Source organism: Aspergillus pseudodeflectus (genome assembly GCF_044049435.1).
Source record: "Aspergillus pseudodeflectus strain CBS 756.74 chromosome Unknown BJX68scaffold_55, whole genome shotgun sequence".
In the NCBI taxonomy this organism is placed as follows: Eukaryota; Fungi; Ascomycota; class Eurotiomycetes; order Eurotiales; family Aspergillaceae; genus Aspergillus; species Aspergillus pseudodeflectus.
This window is the reverse complement of record NW_027263831.1, coordinates 95,861-115,326: the sequence shown is the minus strand read 5'-3', so window position 1 is coordinate 115,326 and position 19,466 is coordinate 95,861. Positions and strand designations below refer to the sequence as shown.

Sequence of the window (19,466 nt, the reverse complement as noted above, 5' to 3'; positions counted from 1 at the left end):
CCCGCGATAAGCTCCGTCGGGGATGACAATCGCATCGAGCGTCATCTTCAACTTCTCTGCGATTCCTGTTCTCTCTTCCACAATATACAAACCTTTTTGACGCATTTACGTTGCCATTTGTCCTAGCTATATACACCTCTTGAATCTAAGGCAAAGAACCATTCCTTTAAAATGATCAACGCAGTGCTCGTCTTCAACAACAACGGGCAAGCCCGGTTGACCAAGTTCTACACCCAAATCGTGAGTTGACTACGATCAATACTACAAAACGCTAGTCCCAACTGACTGGATTTGCCTAGGACACCCAAACGAAACAAACCCTCATCACCCAGATCTACGACCTCGTCTCCCAACGACCGGCAACGGCCTGCAACTTCCTCCCTCTCCCTCCCCTCCTCGCCCGTGGAGCCAGCGCCAATGCCAACGGTCCTTCCGATGCCCCAGCTCAGATCACATACCGTACATACGCGACTCTCTCTTTTATCATGATCTCCACGTCGACCGAGTCACCGCTTGCGCTCATCGATCTCATCCAGGTCTTCGTCGAAGCGCTTGATCGCATCTTCGAGAATGTGTGCGAGCTCGACCTTATCTTCGGCTTTGAGACCATGCATGCTGTTCTGAGTGAGATGATTGTTGGAGGCGTGGTGGTTGAGACGAATATCGAGAAGATTGTCGGCGGGGTTCAGAGTCAGGAGGGGAACTTGGGGAAGAGGAAGGCTATACAGGCGGCGAGCTCCGGGGTAGCAAGGGGTGGATTGTCAGGACTTGCTGCTTGGCGATGATTTACTACACGAAAGTGCTTTTGCCATTGTTATTTGTCTACGGCCGAGAATTGCGTTCATATTTGCATGTAGAGGCGTTTGGTGGTTGATTTTCTGGTTTTGTGGCATGGTGTTGCGCGGAATAGGGTCACCCCATGGCAGTAATCTCTATCAGTCTGATATATCAAAATTGAAAACATTTGACTTCATCCAAGAAACAATTTTGTATGGTATACTCCGTAGTTCAAGATTATGTATATCCCGATTGGGATGCTAGGTGGGTTAGCCCTACATCACGTGGTCTGGTGGAACTCCGGAGCGGCTCGCTTGTTTTTCCGCACTAGCGCGGCCCACGAAAGCGACGGCGGCTTTTTCTCTTGCAGCTCGAATCGTCTGGTCCTTTTTCTTCCTTTCTCTCTCCGTCAATCCCGTCAACCAGCACACCGCGGATCACAGTCGACAACAATGGTAAGCACATAGCAACTCAGTTTGGCTTTGCGTCAGTCGAATAGAGCTCTCGATCAGCTTCGCGATAATGTCGTGAGAGGATATTTCATTGCGTTTTCGCAAAGCTTTTCGAAGCAATTTCCATTGATCGCACAATTCCTCGAAAGAGGATGCGAGCGTCAGTGATGATTTGGCTGGAGTCGCAGGTCGAGTCGAAAGACTAGGCCTGTGTTCTCTCTAGAGTTCAAGGAAGATGCAGCATTGGTGGACGTATGCTGATCTTCTTTTCTCAATGACAGCCTCCCAAGTCCGGAAAGAAGGCCGCTCCCCTCCCTTACCCCCAGGGCAAGGCTGGTTCTAGCAAGAAGGGCCCCAAGGTATGTGCTTATTTGAAACCCAGTTCAACAAATGGCTTGGTGCTAATTGATCTCTAGAACCCCCTCATCGAGCGCCGCCCCCGTAACTTCGGCATTGGCCAGGACGTGCAACCCAAGCGCAACCTCGGTCGCTTCGTCAAGTGGCCCGAGTATGTCCGCCTTCAGCGCCAGAAGAAGATCCTGAACCTCCGCCTCAAGGTTCCTCCTTCCATCGCTCAGTTCCAGAGCACCCTGGACCGCAACACCGCTGCCCAGACCTTCAAGTTCCTCAACAAGTACCGCCCCGAGACCAAGGTTGAGAAGAAGGACCGTCTTCACGCCGAGGCCACTGCTGTCGCCGAGGGCAAGAAGAAGGAGGATGTCAGCAAGAAGCCCTACAACGTCAAGTACGGTCTCAACCACGTTGTTGGACTCGTCGAGAACAAGAAGGCTTCTCTCGTCCTGATCGCTCACGACGTCGACCCCATTGAGCTGGTTGTCTTCCTTCCCGCTCTCTGCCGCAAGATGGGTGTCCCTTACGCCATTGTCAAGGGCAAGGCTCGTCTCGGTACCGTTGTCCACAAGAAGGTCAGTTTTTTTTTTGCATGACTAAGCCTAGGACATACGATGCTAACCATAGTTAGACCGCTGCTGTCCTCGCTCTTACCGAGGTCCGCTCCGAGGACAAGTCCGAGTTCGCCAAGCTCCTCTCCGCCATCAAGGAGGGCTACGGCGACAAGTACGAGGAGTCCCGCCGCCACTGGGGTGGTGGTATCATGGGCCCCAAGGCTATTGCCCGCCAGGAGAAGAAGCGCAAGGCTGCTGAGGCCGCTGTCCGTGTCTAAGCATCTCCCGCTTAGCTACCCTCTTGCACGATAATGACGGATACCCTCGGGTCTTGGGCTCTTCAAAAGCAAAAATAGGCATTGTTCAATAGGTCAAAAAAACAACTGGGATCGATTTGACTGGAGAATGGTGTTATAAGGACTTCTCTCCTCGTTCGACTTAGCATTAGTGATGATGATGGGTGGAACAAGAACAAGACTTTTTTGGCACCCTATCCCGAAAGCTCAATCCCATTCCATCTTGATGGTCCCCTTGTGTTTTTTCTTTAGTTGCGTCGCAGATACCCATGAATGCATTTCAAACCTCACCTGCCTCCCCTTGTAACTCCATAACCGAAGCATTCATGAGTACTGCGCGCTGTATTTTCCAACGTAGGCCCTCGAACCTCCTCATGCTGTACGTCAAATAGGCGAAGCAAAATGCTGTACGAATTGGACGCCTTAACAGCTTTCGTATACCCCCGGATCATTCGGGGTATATGGAAACGTGAGGTAAGCTGCGTTACAGACCTTAAAAAGTTAGCTCAATTGTGCGTGCAGGCCACTGAATTCTCAGCCGACTGTATTCTCATTATCGAATCTGGAAGGAGCGACCTGCCTTGAGTCGGGAGCCAGGATCGTGTCCAAGTAGGAAAGTACGAAGAGAGGCTGGCCAAAGCTGGAAGGAGCGGTCTTGACGTGATCAGTCGCGCTTGCCTTGTACCGAAAGTCTACTATAAAGCATGATATGGGAAGGTACGATGGGGGGCAAAGTTCTCTCTAAGAAGGAAGAAGACAAGCAATGCGAAGTGCCTAGTAGGATCTAAGCACCATCAAGTTTGTGAATGGTAGGTAACCCATGCAGTGATAGTGTAGACTTGAGCTAAGGCAACCTGAAAACAGGAAAAAAAAAAAAAAGAAAGAAAGAAAGAAAAAAACAGAACCCAACCATTATGCAAACCAGAGATGATGATGATAAGAAGAATTGTCCCGTAAGAACCACCCAGTTTTTTGTGCACACTCTCAAGCTTAAGAAAAAGCAGAACCGGCAAGAAGCTCGCGCAGGGTGATAAAAATCAAACGAAAATCCGACTCGTTAATACAAAAGGAAGAAAGGAAGAAAGGAAACCTTAGGCTCTAACCGTACAAGTTCATTAGGTTAAACTGGGAAAGGACGAGGCTACAGCGCTGAGGTAAGAAAGAGGATATAGAGTAGGTAGGGAGGAAGTGAGGTAAGAGAGTAGGATCATTCAGTCGTTAACGTTGTGCGGGTGGTCGTGTGAGTCCTTGCCGGGCCTAGGAAGAGGGTTAGGCTTGGTTGTGCTTCATCGAATGCTTTGACATCCAGGGGTTATACATTCACGTACCTTCATCTGTTCGATTCGTGCCTTGAGTTGGCTTGTGACTTCAGCGGCTCTCTTCCAGTTCTCAGCTGGCTCAGCGCTCCTAGTTGATTGTTCTTCACCAGAAGCACTGCCCGATCCGAGCATAGACGACCGTGTCGGGCTGGCTATGCCCGAGTAAGCCGTACCAAACGTTGGGCTAAACTTGCGTCGGCTGAGGCCCGGTGATTCAAGACCATTCTCCTTCTCCTCGCTGGGGCTAGCAGAGGCATAGCTCCGCGGCCGTGCGTTATCAAATCGAGCACCCATGTGAAGACCAGTCCGGGGCAGTGGGGAATGCCCAGTGCTGGGGTCTTGATAGATGGAAGCTGGGTCCGGGATGGGCATGCCAAACTGGTCTGGCACGCCGGTAGGAGAGTTCATCGCCCCAGAGCGAAGGGCTCGTGATAGCTCACGCTTAAGGCGATCAATCTCCCGCTGCTGTTTCTGGACGGTTTGTTCGGCAGCTTCTGCGTCACTCCGTGCCCGAACCACCTGTGTTTCTTTCGCCTTGACGCTCAACACATCCCTTGTATGGTCTTCAATGAGCTGTGCATTCTGGTTCTGAAGTTCGATTACTTGGGAATTCAGCTTTGTTCTTTCGGATTTCAAATCGTCAATCATTCGGACAAAGCGTTCTTTTTCAGCCCGAAGTTCATCGAGTTCAGCACGTTCGATGGCAGCAATTCCGGTAAGAGCAGGAGCTGCTGGTGCTGGCGCTGGCTCACTTGGGGCAGATGGCTTAGCAATCGGCCGCCCTGCGAGTCCCCGCCCAAGACCGAACTTAGAAACTGGCGGCTGTTGTGGTTGTTCCTCAGATGGTGGTGAGATAACTCGTCTCTGTGGTGAGGCCAGACCCCCTGGTCCACCCAGCTTCTTCTTCAGCGCCCCACCAGGAGTTGGAAGCCCACCACCAGGCTTGGGTAGTCCACCCAGCTTTGATGGAATGGATCTTGTCGCGGGTTTAGACGGGGAAGCAATAGGTGCCGGATCATCAGCCGGAGGTGCAGGAGCTGCGGCAGGCTTTTTGAGTCCGAGTGGCTTCTTGGTCCCAACGGCCTTCTTTGCAGCGGGCGCGGATGCTGTCTTTGGTGGGCCAACAATAGGCTTCGGCCTATCCCTTGCTTTGACCTCTGCCGTTTCAAAGTACTCCTTGATCTTGGTCTTGCGGATATCATCTAGTCCGTCAAGGAAAGGTGTCATCGCACGCTCGCCCATGATCTTCATCAGGGTACCGAGAATCTCCGCACCTCCTGAGCGGTTAACCTCAACTGAATCAGTCAGAAGTTTAGTTGCCGCGTCGGCTATCGACTTGACTTCCGGTTTCGATGGAACTTCTCTGGTGGTGCGAAGACAGCGGATCAAAAACTTAACGGTTTCTTGCTTTACCTGCGGATTCTTGTGCTTGACAAACTCCAGAATTTCTTCCAAGCAGTCATTCAAGCTGGTCGCAATGAAGACCGCATCCAAGGCCTGGCCCAGAGCATCCGCAACAGTTTGTTTCTTCTCCTTGAGGCGTTCCATGATCGGTGACATGACGGTAGAACGATGCTTGACAAATGCGCTCCGGATACCCTTGGCCAACAAATCGATACAGTTGGCTGCGACTGTCACAACCGCGACGTTTGCGTCTTTCATGCTCTTAGCCAAGCCACGAACAATCTCGTCGAATGGGCCATCCTTGATCTTGGGGACATTCAGCGCCGTGTATAAAGCATCCAACGCCTCCTTCCTGTCCTTCCATTTTGACGACGCTAGCTGCTCCGAGAAGTCTTTGGGAATCTTGGGGAAGACGTCAACAGCTTCTGTAAGATCAAAAGCATCGACCTCACCACCGTCGTCCTCTCCGTAATCCTCCTCTCCCCCATCGCCCTCGCCGCCATCTGCGCCACCACCTAAACCTGCCTCGGCCTCAAGTTGCTGGGCGTGGGTCAGCCTCTCCTGCTTGGGGGCCGGCTCTTGTTTCACCGCCTCAAACAGCTTTTCCAGATCTTGTTGTTGAACGGGCTTTAGATCTCCCCAGAAGACGGGTTTCATCGCATCCTTCAGCCATCGGTACAACTCCACTGTGAGATTCTGCGCCTCTGCACGGACATTCTTATCGGCGTGTCCGAAGACCTTTGGCAAAGCTTTTAGTACTGGCTTAGGATCGACGATCTTGCACCCAAAATTGTGGTAAATGGCGGTCAACCCGGCAAGCGTAGCAGCGATAACCTTCGGTACTTTGTGTGACAGCACGGGTAGGATCTCTTCGATGACAGGGTCTGGTTTGTCCATCTCAACACATAATAGTAGAGCTTCGATGGCGCTGGCCTTTGCTGCAGGTCTCGTTGATGGCAGGCCCTTCTCGGCAATGCCAGCTACGGTCGCTCCTCGAGATCTAACTCGCGATTAGCCAGTACTCCCCAACAAATCCCCATATCTTTGTAACGTTAAAAGAGGAGGAAGCAGTACCTCGCGCAAGCAGCGGGGCCACCAAATTTCAGAAATGCACAATATGACGCTAACCCATCCGCTTGTGCTGCGACGTTTGAGTCTGTAACTGCGCCCTTCCAGAGGCCAGGGTCCTGAAGGAATGGTGTGAAAATAGGATCTGATTCATCGCCGGTCTTTTCGAATTGTTGTTTAGCGTCTTCGTAGCCACCTTTTCGGACTTTCCAATTCTAATTCCCCAACAGAAAAATGTCAATATCCGTACGTGTGCAGTAGCGGGGAGGCGATTTGGTAGAAAGCAACAAACCTTGTGTGAGAACCGGTCCGGCCACGGCAAAGAGGAGAAATCCTCCTCTCCATCAGCCATTGTGCTGGATTATATATGATGCGCTATTGGAGTCGTAGAGAGTTAGCAGGAGGCGAAGATATCAACGGTCAATGCAAGTGAGGGTGAAAGAGTAGTTGAAGGCCGGACTAGCTGTGAATCATGCCATGGAGGAGATTTTGTGGATGAAGGACCTATCCAACAACGGGCAGCCGATGAGTCTTTATGGGTTCACAAACCTTGGGCTTGCAGGATGTTGCAGAAGTTTGTGCACACAAGCGGAGTGCGCAAAGGGGATCAGGTTTCTGGGCGCTCACAGAGTAGCATGCAATCGGGGACAAAGCGGAAAAGTCGTGTGTTGCGTTTAGTAAGAAAATCGAGGTCGTCGAATTATGAGAGATGGAAAGATAGCCTAATCAGGCGACCAAATCGGTGGATGGACCGGAGGGAGGGCGGGGGATGGAGGATTGAGGATGCGGTGCCTGAGTAAACAAGCGCTGCTGGGGTGACTTCACTTGCGACCCAAAAGTTTGGGCCTTGGCGCATGCAACAACTTTCTCATTTCTTCGGCCAGCCCAGACACTGGTGCGTCGTATGGATTCTGATAATGTTGGCTTCATTCCTAATACATCTAAAATGAATAGTCGGCCGTCTCTGAGATTAATATCTAGTATGGTCCGCCATTGCAATTCCTATGGTTTTGTGGACCGTGAAATCAATGCTTCTCCGTTATATATAATTGCTTCTTCATAGATCAAAGCAAAAAACCAAGTAGAATCACAAACCTTCCACAACGCCTTTGTCATCTGCTCCTGAGAAAGTCATTGAAACATTATTTTGGAATACCTTTATATCGAATTTCCTATTGAACACACATAAATACTATGTAGAAAGATAGTATAACAGTATAATACACTTTATCGCCCGCTTCAATCAAAGGAGCTATTCCGTACGTCCAGTTCTCTCCGATATTAACCTCCGAATACGTCCAACATGATCTTGTCCATGCACACTCCCCGACGGCGCAGCGCCGTTCTCAACCCTCCTCTGCTCCCTCCGCTCAGCCTTCGCCGCTCTCTTCTCGGCTCGAACAGCATCCCTCTCTTCCCGAGTCAGAATAGCCGGTCTGTCCTCAATGGCCTCACCAAACGGCGCAATGATACGCTCGACGACATGTCGCACATGGCGACTCTTCGGGGCTCCGGAGGAGAATTCAATCACGTCGCCCTCGCGGAGGGAGTTCTGCGGGTCGGAGACGAGGAATCTGGTAACCTTGGGGTAATTCTTGCGGATATGACGGTCCCAGATCGTGTGGCGGTGTTCAACAGTGACGGTGCGCTCCATGCGGCCGACGGAGACGACGGTGCCACTCTTCAGGGTATAGGGGTATTTGCGAAGGGAGGGAGGAACGGTAGCGGGTGTGCTAGCATCCAACTCCTGTACTTGTTCTTGCTGTGTGATGGTGGTGGAAGAGAGGAGTCGACGCGATGTGACAGCTGATCCGCTGATCGGTAATTGTGTTGAAAGAATCGATGTTGGCCGGATTATAGAGGATCGCAAGGGCTGCATTGCCCGCAGGAGAAGACTTGGTGACATTTCGACCTTTGCCCTCAGGGACAGGTTAAGGAGGAGGATAAAGAGTTTCGCACCCCGTCGGAGAAGGGAAGCTGAAGCCAAGTCGAGCTGGAAATCGGGACTAGAGCTCCGGTAGGAGAAGAGGTGCAGAGCGTCGTGACTGTAGGCCGACGAGAGGAAGCGGCTGGTCCAGGAAATAAGCTCGGGCCTTATAATTGCCGAGTAAAAGAGATGTTGTTGCAATGGTTTCTTCGTTTTCGATTCTCCCATGAATCTTGAAAATGGTCGGGTCTGGGATTTTTCTTGGCAAAGTTTGCGCTGTTTGCACCTACTCATATGACAGTCGGCCTCGAAGCTCAACTGACGCCTCCCAATAATTGATTTCTAAATGGTTGTGTAACTCTTTGAGAACGTTGAGCTATATAATGCTACTAGGACAATGATGGCAGAAAGTCTATACCGAAATGGAATTGTATCAAGTCATTAAATACATCAATTAAAACCTCTAACCCACCACTAAAAGCCAGGAGTCTACCTCATATGCATGACCCCAAACGCCTCTGGACGACTCATACATAAGTATGGAGTAGAACAAACTCGAATGTATGCTTCAATGTTGAGGGGTGGGGCCTGGGAGTTGCCAAATGGCTTCCATAGCGTTTTGCATGCATCCATCAACCGCCCGGTGTCAAGCCGACCTTTCTGCTAGATCGTTGAGAAAGGTGTCCCCAAGAATATCATTTTATTACGAGGTGCGGACTGGCTTAGCTTGCGCTGTGCCATTTTCGGTAGTCTCCTTGCTGGGAATTTTATTTGCTCCTTGCGATGATATTCTCTTCAACTCGGTGACGAAGGATTGACCCCAGAAGGCGCTGGGAAGGTATTTAGTAACTTGTTGGTTGAAAGACCACGATGAGACATACCTTGTATACTTGTTGACATATTTGTCCAGTTTGGAAAAGTTCAGCGCCCTCTGCTCATCGCTCATCGTCACAGCTTCGTGATAGGCTGCGGCCAGCTCCTCGGTGTTCCAAGGGTTAACGATGATGCTGCCATTAAGACTTTGCGCGGCACCGGCGAATTCAGACAGAACCAAAGACCCATGTCGCTTCTCTTGCGTAGCGATATATTCGTAGGAGACGAGATTCATGCCATCACGAGTCGAAGAGACAATGCAGGCGTCTGACACGGCGTATAAAGCGATCAGTTCATCGAAGTTGACTGACTTGTGTAGGAAATGAATCGGCATGAATTCGACAGTGCCTGGTTTCGAATCAGTCATAGCTCGCAGCGAAAGAGGTTCAGCCGCACTCACCGAACTTTCCGTTGATTCGACCGACAAGCTCATTGACGACGGCCCTCAAGTTCTGATACTCTTCCACATCTTGTCGGCTGGGAACGGCAACCTGGACCAAAACTACCTTTCCAACCCATTCTGGATGATCGCTAAGGAAGACCTCGAGCGCATGAAGTTTTTGAGGGACACCCTTGATGTAGTCCAAACGATCGACTCCAACCATAAGCTTGACGCCTTGGAACTTTTGCTCCAACATGGCAATTCGTTTCTGAACCTTCTCTTTCTTCAACCCTTCTTTGAACTTCTCCGGATCAATACCGATCGGGAACGCACCGCAAGCGACAATGCGGCCTTGGAATTCAATTCCATTGGGAGTCGTTGGGAGTCCCCTAAAGAGCCGACGTTAGTCACCACGGATCTGCCGCATTCTGCACGAGAGCGAGTACTTACAGTAATCTTGAACAAGCACTCAGGAAGTGCCTTGTGTAGTCATACGTATGGAAGCCAATGAGGTCGCAGTGAAGAAGTCCGAGTAGCAGCTCATTTCGTACGGGTAGAATTCGGTAGATTTCACTGCTGGGGAATGGGGTGTGAAGGAAGAATCCAATCTTGATGTTTTTCTTCGTGTTTCCAATTTCCTCTCGGAGCATCTCCGGAAGGAGCATCAAATGATAATCGTGGACCCAAATCAAGTCGCCGTCTTGCACTTCCTTCGCAACGGCTTGCGCAAATAGGCGGTTTGCATCCTTGTACGCCTCCCACGCAGACTCGTCGAATGTAATCTCACCGGGGTGGTAGTGGAATAGAGGCCAGAGAATTGAGTCTATGAAGCAAAGCATTGTTGTTAGCACAGAAGCCTTAATTCAGGATTATGAGAAGAGACTAACTGGAAAATCCATTGTAGTGTCGGTCTGCGAGTTCATCATCAATGAACACAGGAATAGCCCCGTACTCATCCTTCAGTCTGTCCGTCACAATAGGGATCTCCTCTTCTGGAACTTCCAGGCCGGGCCAGCCGTACCATTGAAAAGTTGTAGTTTTCGATAGACCGCTCAGACCGCTAACTAAACCTCCGGAGGACATGGAGAAATCATATTTGCCATCTTCGGAGCGCTTTATCGTAATTGGTAATCTGTTCGAAACGAGGAGGAGTCTCGACTCGTTCTGCGGGGGATCCTCGGCGTTGGGCATTCTGACGGAGGGGCAAAGTAATCACGGATAGTTGCGGAGATTGACGAGAGTCCGAGTCAGGAATAATATACCGGTCTCGAGGTGTTGAAAATGGAGGGGCTGTGAGAGGGGCGTCGAGGTAACCTGGTCTGCAAGGGTTGTTCAGTATGACAGGTTCACCAAGGAAAGAGCTCGCGAAAAAAAAAGTTTCCAAAACGCGGGTCGAGCGATAAAATAGAAAGGTAACTCAAAGGAATTTCGATATGTGAGTGTAGGAGAGAAAGATAGGTCTTTGCTTATCCAATGGCGCGCATTTCACTCACCTCGTCGTTTTCACTGTAGGCGCGGGGGAGCTGTCGGAGAGAACCTCAAGAAGAGGGGCGGGTTTGAGTGGAATTGACCGAGTTGTGGAACGGACGAAAAGCGAAAGAATCAAAGGCTCCTCATTAACGAACTCATCGAAAGGCAAAGGTATGGAGATAGGCGCAATAACCCGCAATGTTCCTTTTGTAGCATTCAAATGGTGATGACGATACTCTGATGACGCTACCGGGAGAAGTTGGTCGATTCTTGCTGGACCGCCGGCACCTCAATCAGCCAGTCAGAACTTCTCGCCACTGTCACTTCCATGGAATTTCTTCTTAGTGCTGTGCCAGGTCTGGGCCTTCTATTTATCCATTCAAGAAAAGCAGCAACTAGGTGTCCACCGCTGGAAATTTCTCGGTGTTTCCTACGGGTAATATTCTCTAGTAGTAGAAAGCCAGGCTTTCTCCGTTCTGACGCCTGACAAACATACATCATCCCAAGGTCCAGATCATAAGGCTGGCTTTCCAACATTGAGGGTCCACCGGCCCGAATCCGCATCGTGGATTACCTTTCCCTCATCTTCCAGCTTGTTCAGCACCTGTATAACACCATTGGCGGCAGGAAGATGGAGATTTTCCGGAACATTGTGGTAAATGATCTTCACTATCTCCAACGGTGTCCAAGATAATTTTCGCTCAGGTGAGCGTTCACCTTCTCCCACATCCAGTTTCCCGTAACGAAGGACCCGGATGATTTCGTCTTCGCGCTGTTGTCGGTGACGGATATATTCTCCAATCTTCGCCGTAGCGCTCTCAATCACCGCTCCGTGTCCCGGATACCCTCGACCTGAGACACGATCCTGCATTCGCTGCAAACTGTCAAGATAGGCCTTCAAATCCTCAAATACCGCCGTCCCATGGCCCAAGACATCTACAAAGCACGACATCAGCAATCGACAAATAGAACCACTTGTTCGGTCACCTACTGTCACCCGTGAAAACAGCATCTTCTTCCTCAAGCACAAGCATCATATGGTCAACTGTATGACCCGGTGTATGGAACGCTTTTAGCGTTGCCCCATCAACCTTGAAAACCTGCCCGTCCTCAATACTTGTCTGTCCCTCGGCGGGCTGATGTTTGTAAATTGTCGCACCAGGACATAATCTAAGCACATCCGAGATGCCGCCGACGTGGTCATGATGCCAATGTGTTACAAGGGCTTGATGTATCGTGGCATTCTCGTCTGCCAGAACCTTCTTGAGATTATTGGCCCAAGATGGCTTGCCTTCGCCGGTGTCGATAAGTATGCGCCGCGGCCCTTGACCGACCAGATACGTATTGGTCCCTGTAGTACAGTGTTAGATTCGAGACTCTTTCCCATCCAGGATATGGAAGAGCCGACCTTGTAGTGTAAACTGTTTTCCAACTCGGATGGTCAGCTAGGACCTCCAAGACCCAGTAGTTTTCCATGCGACAATGAAAAGAACGAACCTTTCCGGGATTCCCGCCGAGTATCCGCACAACTGAGGCACTGAGCCTCTCCACCTCTGGCAACGGAACCAATTGAGCCATCGTCTAGTCAGAGTGGTTTATCAGCGTGTAGCTATTAAACAGGTTGGCGACTTTCCAGAGTAGAGGTATGAGTTAGTCTAACATATTTAAATTGTACCCAAAGCAAATAGTCAAAACCGGAGGCTAAGGAAGACGGGACTCAAAACGTGCCGATTCGCTGTTATAGGGCGTGAGATCGGATAGTAAGATGACCAGATGAAGGTTATATCCAAGCTCGGGATGGAGGGACGCAGTATCAAGAAGATGGGTTTTAGGTTACTAGGTAAGTAGCGCTGCCCCATCAATTATACCCCGGCCGATTATTTGGAGTTCACTGATACGTATGCTCGTTGCGCAAACTCCGAGAGCGGGGCAGGGACGGAGGGGAGTTTGGCCTCGGCCAGTCGGCAGCTGAGAGCACGCGATATTATGTCACCGCCGACCGAAAGCTCGCGAATCAATAATAAGGACTTTGAAGTGGATTGAGAATATCTGTGTATTCTTGAGATCCAGTTGCTCAAGCGAGTAGACTACGATCGAGGACCCAGGTGAACAGAAGGAAATAGTATATGGTATGCATCTTAAATCCCTAACATACAATGGATGGTGTAACAAAAAAAGCAAGTGATATATCCATGTAGTTCACCCAATGGGTGCCAAAACAACCCATGAACAGAAAAAGCGACTCGTAAGCATTTTCAGAACCTCACTCCGTGATATCAATCATAGAAATACCATTAGCAGCCATAGAGCTGCTCCCTCCTCTCTGCTGGCTGATCAAAACATGAGACACATAATTTACAGAATGTCGTTTAGTTCTTGCCAGACTTGCGGGCCATGGTGTTGAGGGCAGAGCCGTCCTTGAACCACTCGATCTGGGACTCGTTGAAGGTGTGGTTGAGCTTAACATCGAAAGAGGGTCCGTCCTTGGGGTGGACACGGAGGGTCACGGGCTTGTCAACGGCGAGCTCGGTGCAGAGGAGGTCGACGGTGGCGTCGGGGGGAATGCGGTCGTAGTCGGCGGGGTCAGCGAAGGTCAGAGGAAGCATACCCTGCTTCTTCAGGTTGGTCTCGTGCTGTGGGAGGAGTGTTAGTAGGGAAGATCTTGTCAAATTCGAAAGAGTAGAGCAAACTTACGATACGAGCGAAGGAGCGGGTGATGATGGCAAGACCACCAAGGTGGCGGGGCTCAAGAGCGGCGTGCTCACGAGAGCTACCTTCACCGTAGTTCCAGTCGCCAATGACAACCCACTTGACACCACGAGCCTTGTAGTCACGGGCAGTGGCAGGGACAGCATCGTACTCGCCGGTGAAGACGTTGCGGACCTTGTTGGCCTCACCGTTCTCGGCGTTGATGGCACCAATCAGCATGTTGTTGGAGATGTTGTCAAGATGTCCACGATACTTGAGCCATGGGCCAGCCATGGAGATGTGGTCGGTGGTCGTCTTGCCCTGGCACTTGATCAGGATGGGGATGCCAACGGCATCCTTGCCATCCCACGGCTCGAAACCAGCGAGGAGCTGGAGACGGTCGCTGGTAGGGGAAACAGCAACGTTGACGGAGCTGCGGTCAGCGGGAGGGGCCTGGTAGGTGTCACGGCCGGGGTCGTAGCCCCGGGAAGGAAGTCCTTCACCAGTGGGGGCCTTGAGCTTGAACTCCTTGCCGTCCTTGTCCTTGAGGGTGTCGGTGAGGGGGTTGAAGTTGAGGGTACCAGCGATGCTCAGAGCAACGACGAGGTCGGGGGAGGTGACGAAAGCGTGGGTGGCAGGGTTGGCATCGTTACGGCCGGTGAAGTTACGGTTGTAGGAGGAGACGATCGAGTTGGGAGTACCCTTCTGAACGTCCTTGCGGTCCCACTGACCAATGCAAGGACCGCAGGCATTGGCAAGGATGACACCACCGAACTCCTCGAGAGTCTTGAGCTGGCCGTCACGCTCAATGGTGGCACGGATCTGCTCGGAACCGGGGGTAACGGTGAAGATAGACTTGGACTTCAGACCGTGGTCAAGAGCATCCTGGGCGATAGAGGCAGCGCGGGACATGTCCTCGTAGGAGGAGTTGGTGCAGGAACCAATCAGACCGACCTTGAGCTCCTCGGGCCATCCGTTGGCCTTGACAGCCTCCTTGAATTGAGAGATGGGGGTGGCCAAGTCGGGAGTGAAGGGACCGTTGATGTGAGGCTCGAGCTCGGACAAGTTGATCTCGATCAGCTGGTCGTACTCAGCACCCTCATCCTCACGCAGGTCCTTGGCGTAAGAGCGGGCGAAATCACCAATGGACTGACGCTTAGTGGCCTTCAGGTAGTCGTACATGCGGTCGTTGAAGGGGAAGAGAGAGGTGGTGGCACCAATTTCAGCACCCATGTTACAGATGGTAGCCATACCAGTGCAAGAAAGCGAGTTGACACCAGGACCGTGGTATTCGATGATGGCACCAGTACCACCCTTGACAGTGAGGAGACCGGCAACCTTGAGGATGATATCTGGAATAGTGGTTAATACAGTCATTTCAAAATGCTCGGAATGGGATAATATAACTCACCCTTGGGAGAAGTCCAGCCAGACATCTCACCAGTGAGCTTGACACCAATGACCTTGGGGGCCTTCAGTTCCCAAGGAAGACCAGCCATGACATCGACAGCGTCGGCACCACCAACACCAATGGCAGCAATGGCAAGACCACCAGCGTTGGGAGTGTGGGAGTCGGTACCGATCATAAGACCACCAGGGAAAGCGTAGTTCTCAAGAATGATCTGGTGGATGATACCAGAGCCGGGCTTCCAGAAACCAATGTTGTACTTAGCGGTGGCAGAGGCAAGGAAGTCGTAAACTTCCTTGTTAATCTCGTTGGCGCGGGCAAGATCCTTCTCACCACCAACCTGGGCCTCAATCAAGTGGTCACAGTGGACGGTAGTGGGGGTAGCAACGGAGGGCATGCCAGCGGACATGAACTGGAGGATAGCCATCTGAGCGGTGGCATCCTGGCAAGCCACACGGTCGGGGCGCAACTTCAGGTAAGACTTGCCGCGCTCGATATCCTGGTTTTGGGGGTCGTCAAGGTGAGAGTACAGAACCTTCTCGGCGTATGTGAGAGGACGGCTCAGGCGCTTGCGAACAATGTCAAGGTTCTGGGACATCTTCCTGTTGAGTTAGAGCCCATGTTAGTCAATGCCACTTAGAGAGATAAATTGCGCCACTCTAGAGTGAAACAATCAATAAGACAGTCCATACTTGTAGTTGATGTAGTTGCCCTGCGATGCGACCGTTAGCGGAAATTTGTCTGGGGCACTAGCTCATCCGAGGCAGACCGGAAAGCCACGGTACTGGGAACAAAACTCACCTTTTCGTGGATGGTCATCTCGACCTTCTTGTCAAGAGGGTCGACAGCGGTGGCCATGCCCCGGGTCCCGAAAAGCTAGATTGACTGTTAGTATTCCCATAATTCCTGAATCCTCCAGCTATACAAAGCTAGGTTGAGCCGAGGAATCCTTACAAGACGGGACTTGGGGGCCTGCAACAAAGAGCGTTAGCTTTCAAGCTCTCCAGAGACTACACGAGCTAAAGGTCCATTGCGCACAAAGCAGCACCTGGCACCTTGCTCGTGCGGCAAACATGGCCTTGGGAGTGACTTACCAGCGCACCCATGCGCGCAAGCCTTGTGGTGATCATGATGCAAGCTCTCTATGCAAGTTGGCTAGCCAGAACACACTGGAGAGCAGGTCCAAGCAGCAACAGAAGCCAGCTTCAACCTGGGGAAGCAGCAAAAATAGAGTGGAGAGTGAAGGGGGAAAGGGAAGAAGGTTAAAACCCAAGGGAGAAGTGTCGATTAAAAGGAAGCTTGGGTTTTCGAGTGCGAGAATTCTTGTTTGACCACGGCGACCCTCTCCTCCTCTGAACCGGAGTGGAGGAACCGTAACCGCTGCTTACAATACAGCCGTCCAAACGCTTTCGGGACGGCCCCGAACTGAAGCATGCAACCGGAGACATGGAAGACCACAACTCAAACACTGCGCCATTGAACGGAATGTTGATTACAATTTTGCCTTGCTTGAGCTTCCAGCACTTTTTCGTAATCTATGTCTTCCTAGACTGAGACTTTTCCCAGCTCAAATCGACTTGTTCTACCCATCTGCACCCGCATATAGCACCTCTCCCCGATTCCCATGGCGACGATAATACAAGCAGCGTCTCGTAAATACTGTACGGTAAATCTGGCATGTGAGACCGGTATTTCTGCTAGCCAATGGAAATGGACTGATTACATCTGCCTTTCAACAACAGCCTTACATCATAGCTTCTCATCCGGTGGCACAGCACTCGAGATATGGCTGGCTAGAGGAGGTTGGCTCTCGGATTAGCATATTGGAAGCTCGATTAGGAAGCTTCGACGCATAGCTGTTTCTATCAATGCTTAGGAACTCACTAGATGATTACTTTTGGTTCACCCGCAACTGGCCGGCGAAAAGAGTCGGGGGAAGGTGCCGAATTGGAGTGGAATCGTCATAAAATACAGCGCCAGTGATGGCAGTGTGGGATGGCCGTACGGAAGACAGCTGAAGTTGCATGCTGACTGAGCCGAGATAGAGCCGAGGCCTACCGAAAGGACTGCCTCCCGCGGCCCGCCGCCAAGACCTGTCGACTTGGACCAATTAGCGGTCACTGAGTTTTTTTTTTCCTCGCAACAGCCCTTCTTCCGCGCACACAGCACGGCTGGAGTTCTTGACCCGCTTTCACGCTGCCGCGGACGTTAGCTTTTCCGTTTATCGGTGGTCGACCACATCCATACTCAGGAACGACACTCAAATCGAGTTCTGGATCAGCCTTAGGCCGACGTTGATCAAGATGGGAGCTGTGAGGAGAACAAAGACGAAGCGCAGGACTAGGTATGCACTGACATTTTCCACATCTCCCAACAGGCCTGGCCTGGCGGGTTTCTTTGGTATACTAGGCTAACGAATTTTTTTTATTTTTTTTTCAGGGATTATGACCAGGTCCGCGCCGATGTCGAGAACCCGAAGCATCTTTCGCAGTACAAGGCGACCAAGGATCCGGAGGATCTCCCTGGCCTAGGGAGGCATTACTGCGTCGAATGCGCTAAATGGTTCGAAAGTGATTACAACTTGGTTGCGCATAGGAAGGGCAAGAACCACAAGAGAAGGTTGGTGTGCCTCTCTGGCGTTTACTAGACCCGCAACTTGGCAGGGTTCTATCAGGTGGATTCAGGCTAATTCATCTGCCTTTCTCGAACAACAGACTTCGCCTGCTCAAAGAAGAACCGCATTCACAGAAGCTCGCCGAAGCCGCCGTGGGATTGGGGACGGACAATGGCGTACGATCGCAAGGAAACGACGAGATGGCCATGGACAATTGACCGTTTCAACGGTTGTTGACATAAACTGGGGTTTGGCTCGCGTGCCTCGGACAAGAACCTCAGCGAAGCAATCGTGTGCTTCGAATCCTCTCAACAACTAGCTTGCGCGGGCAGCAAGCAGGCCACATGCGATTCTACACGCTTTATCTTGGGAAGCATGGCGATGGCTCCTCGCAAACAAAAGCTTCAAGCTTTGGATTCTGCTTGAAATTCTTGATGTCTCGTCAGCCAATCACAAGGCCGTCAATTTCGCGCAACACGTGAAGTAAAAGTGCCGAAAGTCGCCAGTTTCTCCTGTGACGCCGAGTCCGCCCCCGTATTGCTGCGGGTTCCCTCGGCGGTATCGCCGATTCTCGGAACTTGTACACTCCAGGTTCCACTTTTCCCTGACATCGTTTTCACTTTTCAACGCGAAAAATGAAATTCATTTACAAGCAGCAGCCGCTAGGATACATAATCAAACCTTGCGTTGTATTTGAGCTGTGGCAACTCTCACCGGTGGCCATCATGGGAATCGCCTCCAATCGATACAGCTTGTCGGGCCATATCTTTGTTCGTTCCACTTTGCGCGCTTTGCGTAGTGGCTGTAGTCGTCCTTCGTAGCCGGCGGGAGTTGCCGTGTAGCCTTGGTTCTTGTATCAACCCGAACCCTCGGCCACTTAGGCGCCGGGTCAACTTAGCTGCAGTCCATGTAAAGGAGAGTATGAGGAATTGAGAGGATCCAGGTCCATGGTAGACCCTAGTTAGAGCCAGATGCATTCGTTACTTGTATGCGAGCGCGGGATACTGCTCACTAAATATATATATGCGAGGAGCTTCAAGACCATTGTACGTGTACTTGCAGACGGAGCTTAGGCGTAAGTTGATTGAAGGGTATTCCAAAGGGATACAGATTCTGCTTCCGATATTACCACATTATGGGCTCCCAAAATCGCTATATACAAGGATGAATGATGTCTAGAAGTGAGCGGCACCTGCTAGGGTCTTTATGCAATGTCTTGTAGCGACTGGCTCAGCAGATGACCCTGAAAATACCTCATGAGCCATTCATATGTGGCCCACTGAATGTATGAGTTAGACTTCGATGCCGATTCAGAGCAGCGAGTAGGACATAGGACATACCTGGGCAGCATTTACAATGAAAGCCCTTAAGCTGCATACACCCAAGCCGCGGTAGAAAGGTTTGAGACCCTCCGTTTGATAGACGTGCCTCGCCATTGCAAAGGCACCTTGGCGTTGGGGCCCGGTAGAAGATTGTAGTAATGGGCGGGCTTCAGCAGGAGTTTCAATTGTACTCGCCTGAAGCCGCGTCTTTATCATGTCAAGAGGGAAAACAGACGCCCATGTAACGATTCCAGCAATACCCCCACAGAGGAGGACCTTCAGGGCAGCAGAACCCGCAGTTTCCTCTTCATTGGAGGACATGAGCCTCTTGCAGTACTCGTAGGACCAGAAGCTGTCAGAACGTGAGTAAAAGGCGTGATAACAGAAATAGACCGGAAATTATCTGCATACTAAAATCCGTAACCTATAGAGTCTCTCGCGCATGTAACTCCACCGGCGAAGTATAGCCCTCTCCAGCCGCGATTCTGAACGATATCCTTCGCGACCGTCCAAGACGAGACTCTTGGACGAGAATCAAGTTGTGCTCGGCATTTGATAAAT

At 51.2% G+C, this 19,466-nt stretch overlaps 7 protein-coding genes across 7 annotated transcripts; 2 read left to right on the top strand and 5 right to left on the bottom strand.

Annotated features, from left to right (window-relative positions):
• Positions 1–171: 171 nt before the first annotated feature.
• BJX68DRAFT_257983 (60S ribosomal protein eL8) lies at positions 172–2,412 on the top strand (the record flags this gene model as incomplete). The annotated part of the gene is made up of 5 exons (XM_071043446.1): positions 172–240; positions 300–743; positions 1,511–1,588; positions 1,646–2,155; positions 2,212–2,412. The coding sequence occupies 5 exons, from the start codon at positions 172–174 to the stop codon at positions 2,410–2,412; spliced, it is 1,302 nt and encodes a 433-aa protein (XP_070894760.1).
• A 918-nt stretch (positions 2,413–3,330) lies between these two features.
• Positions 3,331–6,997, bottom strand: BJX68DRAFT_245154 (putative spindle pole body component). The gene is made up of 5 exons (XM_071041453.1): positions 6,771–6,997; positions 6,514–6,596; positions 6,228–6,436; positions 3,759–6,153; positions 3,331–3,687 (listed from the first exon to the last, which is right to left on the bottom strand). Exons 2-5 carry the CDS (start codon positions 6,571–6,573, stop codon positions 3,649–3,651), a joined length of 2,703 nt encoding a protein of 900 aa, XP_070894759.1. The 5' UTR covers positions 6,574–6,596; positions 6,771–6,997; the 3' UTR covers positions 3,331–3,648.
• Positions 6,998–7,366: 369 nt separating this feature from the next.
• On the bottom strand, positions 7,367–8,385 carry BJX68DRAFT_245152 (mitochondrial 37S ribosomal protein uS17m). Its single transcript, XM_071041452.1, has one exon. It carries the CDS (start codon positions 8,374–8,376, stop codon positions 7,474–7,476), a length of 903 nt encoding a protein of 300 aa, XP_070894758.1. The 5' UTR covers positions 8,377–8,385; the 3' UTR covers positions 7,367–7,473.
• Positions 8,386–8,490: 105 nt separating this feature from the next.
• BJX68DRAFT_245150 (glycosyltransferase family 20 protein) lies at positions 8,491–11,201 on the bottom strand. Its single transcript, XM_071041451.1, has 6 exons — positions 10,897–11,201; positions 10,291–10,722; positions 9,854–10,226; positions 9,422–9,792; positions 9,030–9,369; positions 8,491–8,978 (listed from the first exon to the last, which is right to left on the bottom strand). Exons 2-6 carry the CDS (start codon positions 10,592–10,594, stop codon positions 8,852–8,854), a joined length of 1,515 nt encoding a protein of 504 aa, XP_070894757.1. The 5' UTR covers positions 10,595–10,722; positions 10,897–11,201; the 3' UTR covers positions 8,491–8,851.
• A 72-nt stretch (positions 11,202–11,273) lies between these two features.
• BJX68DRAFT_245146 (putative metallo-beta-lactamase domain protein) lies at positions 11,274–12,863 on the bottom strand. Its single transcript, XM_071041450.1, has 5 exons — positions 12,534–12,863; positions 12,371–12,482; positions 12,282–12,294; positions 11,865–12,224; positions 11,274–11,809 (listed from the first exon to the last, which is right to left on the bottom strand). The coding sequence occupies exons 2-5, from the start codon at positions 12,449–12,451 to the stop codon at positions 11,388–11,390; spliced, it is 876 nt and encodes a 291-aa protein (XP_070894756.1). The 5' UTR covers positions 12,452–12,482; positions 12,534–12,863; the 3' UTR covers positions 11,274–11,387.
• A 116-nt stretch (positions 12,864–12,979) lies between these two features.
• On the bottom strand, positions 12,980–16,285 carry acoA (aconitate hydratase ACO1). Its single transcript, XM_071041449.1, has 7 exons — positions 16,064–16,285; positions 15,924–15,941; positions 15,771–15,845; positions 15,662–15,681; positions 14,973–15,571; positions 13,568–14,913; positions 12,980–13,506 (listed from the first exon to the last, which is right to left on the bottom strand). Exons 1-7 carry the CDS (start codon positions 16,097–16,099, stop codon positions 13,243–13,245), a joined length of 2,358 nt encoding a protein of 785 aa, XP_070894755.1. The 5' UTR covers positions 16,100–16,285; the 3' UTR covers positions 12,980–13,242.
• A 987-nt stretch (positions 16,286–17,272) lies between these two features.
• On the top strand, positions 17,273–17,801 carry BJX68DRAFT_270979 (putative C2H2 finger domain protein; the record flags this gene model as incomplete). The annotated part of the gene is made up of 3 exons (XM_071046846.1): positions 17,273–17,313; positions 17,409–17,588; positions 17,684–17,801. The coding sequence occupies 3 exons, from the start codon at positions 17,273–17,275 to the stop codon at positions 17,799–17,801; spliced, it is 339 nt and encodes a 112-aa protein (XP_070894754.1).
• Positions 17,802–19,466: the final 1,665 nt, after the last annotated feature.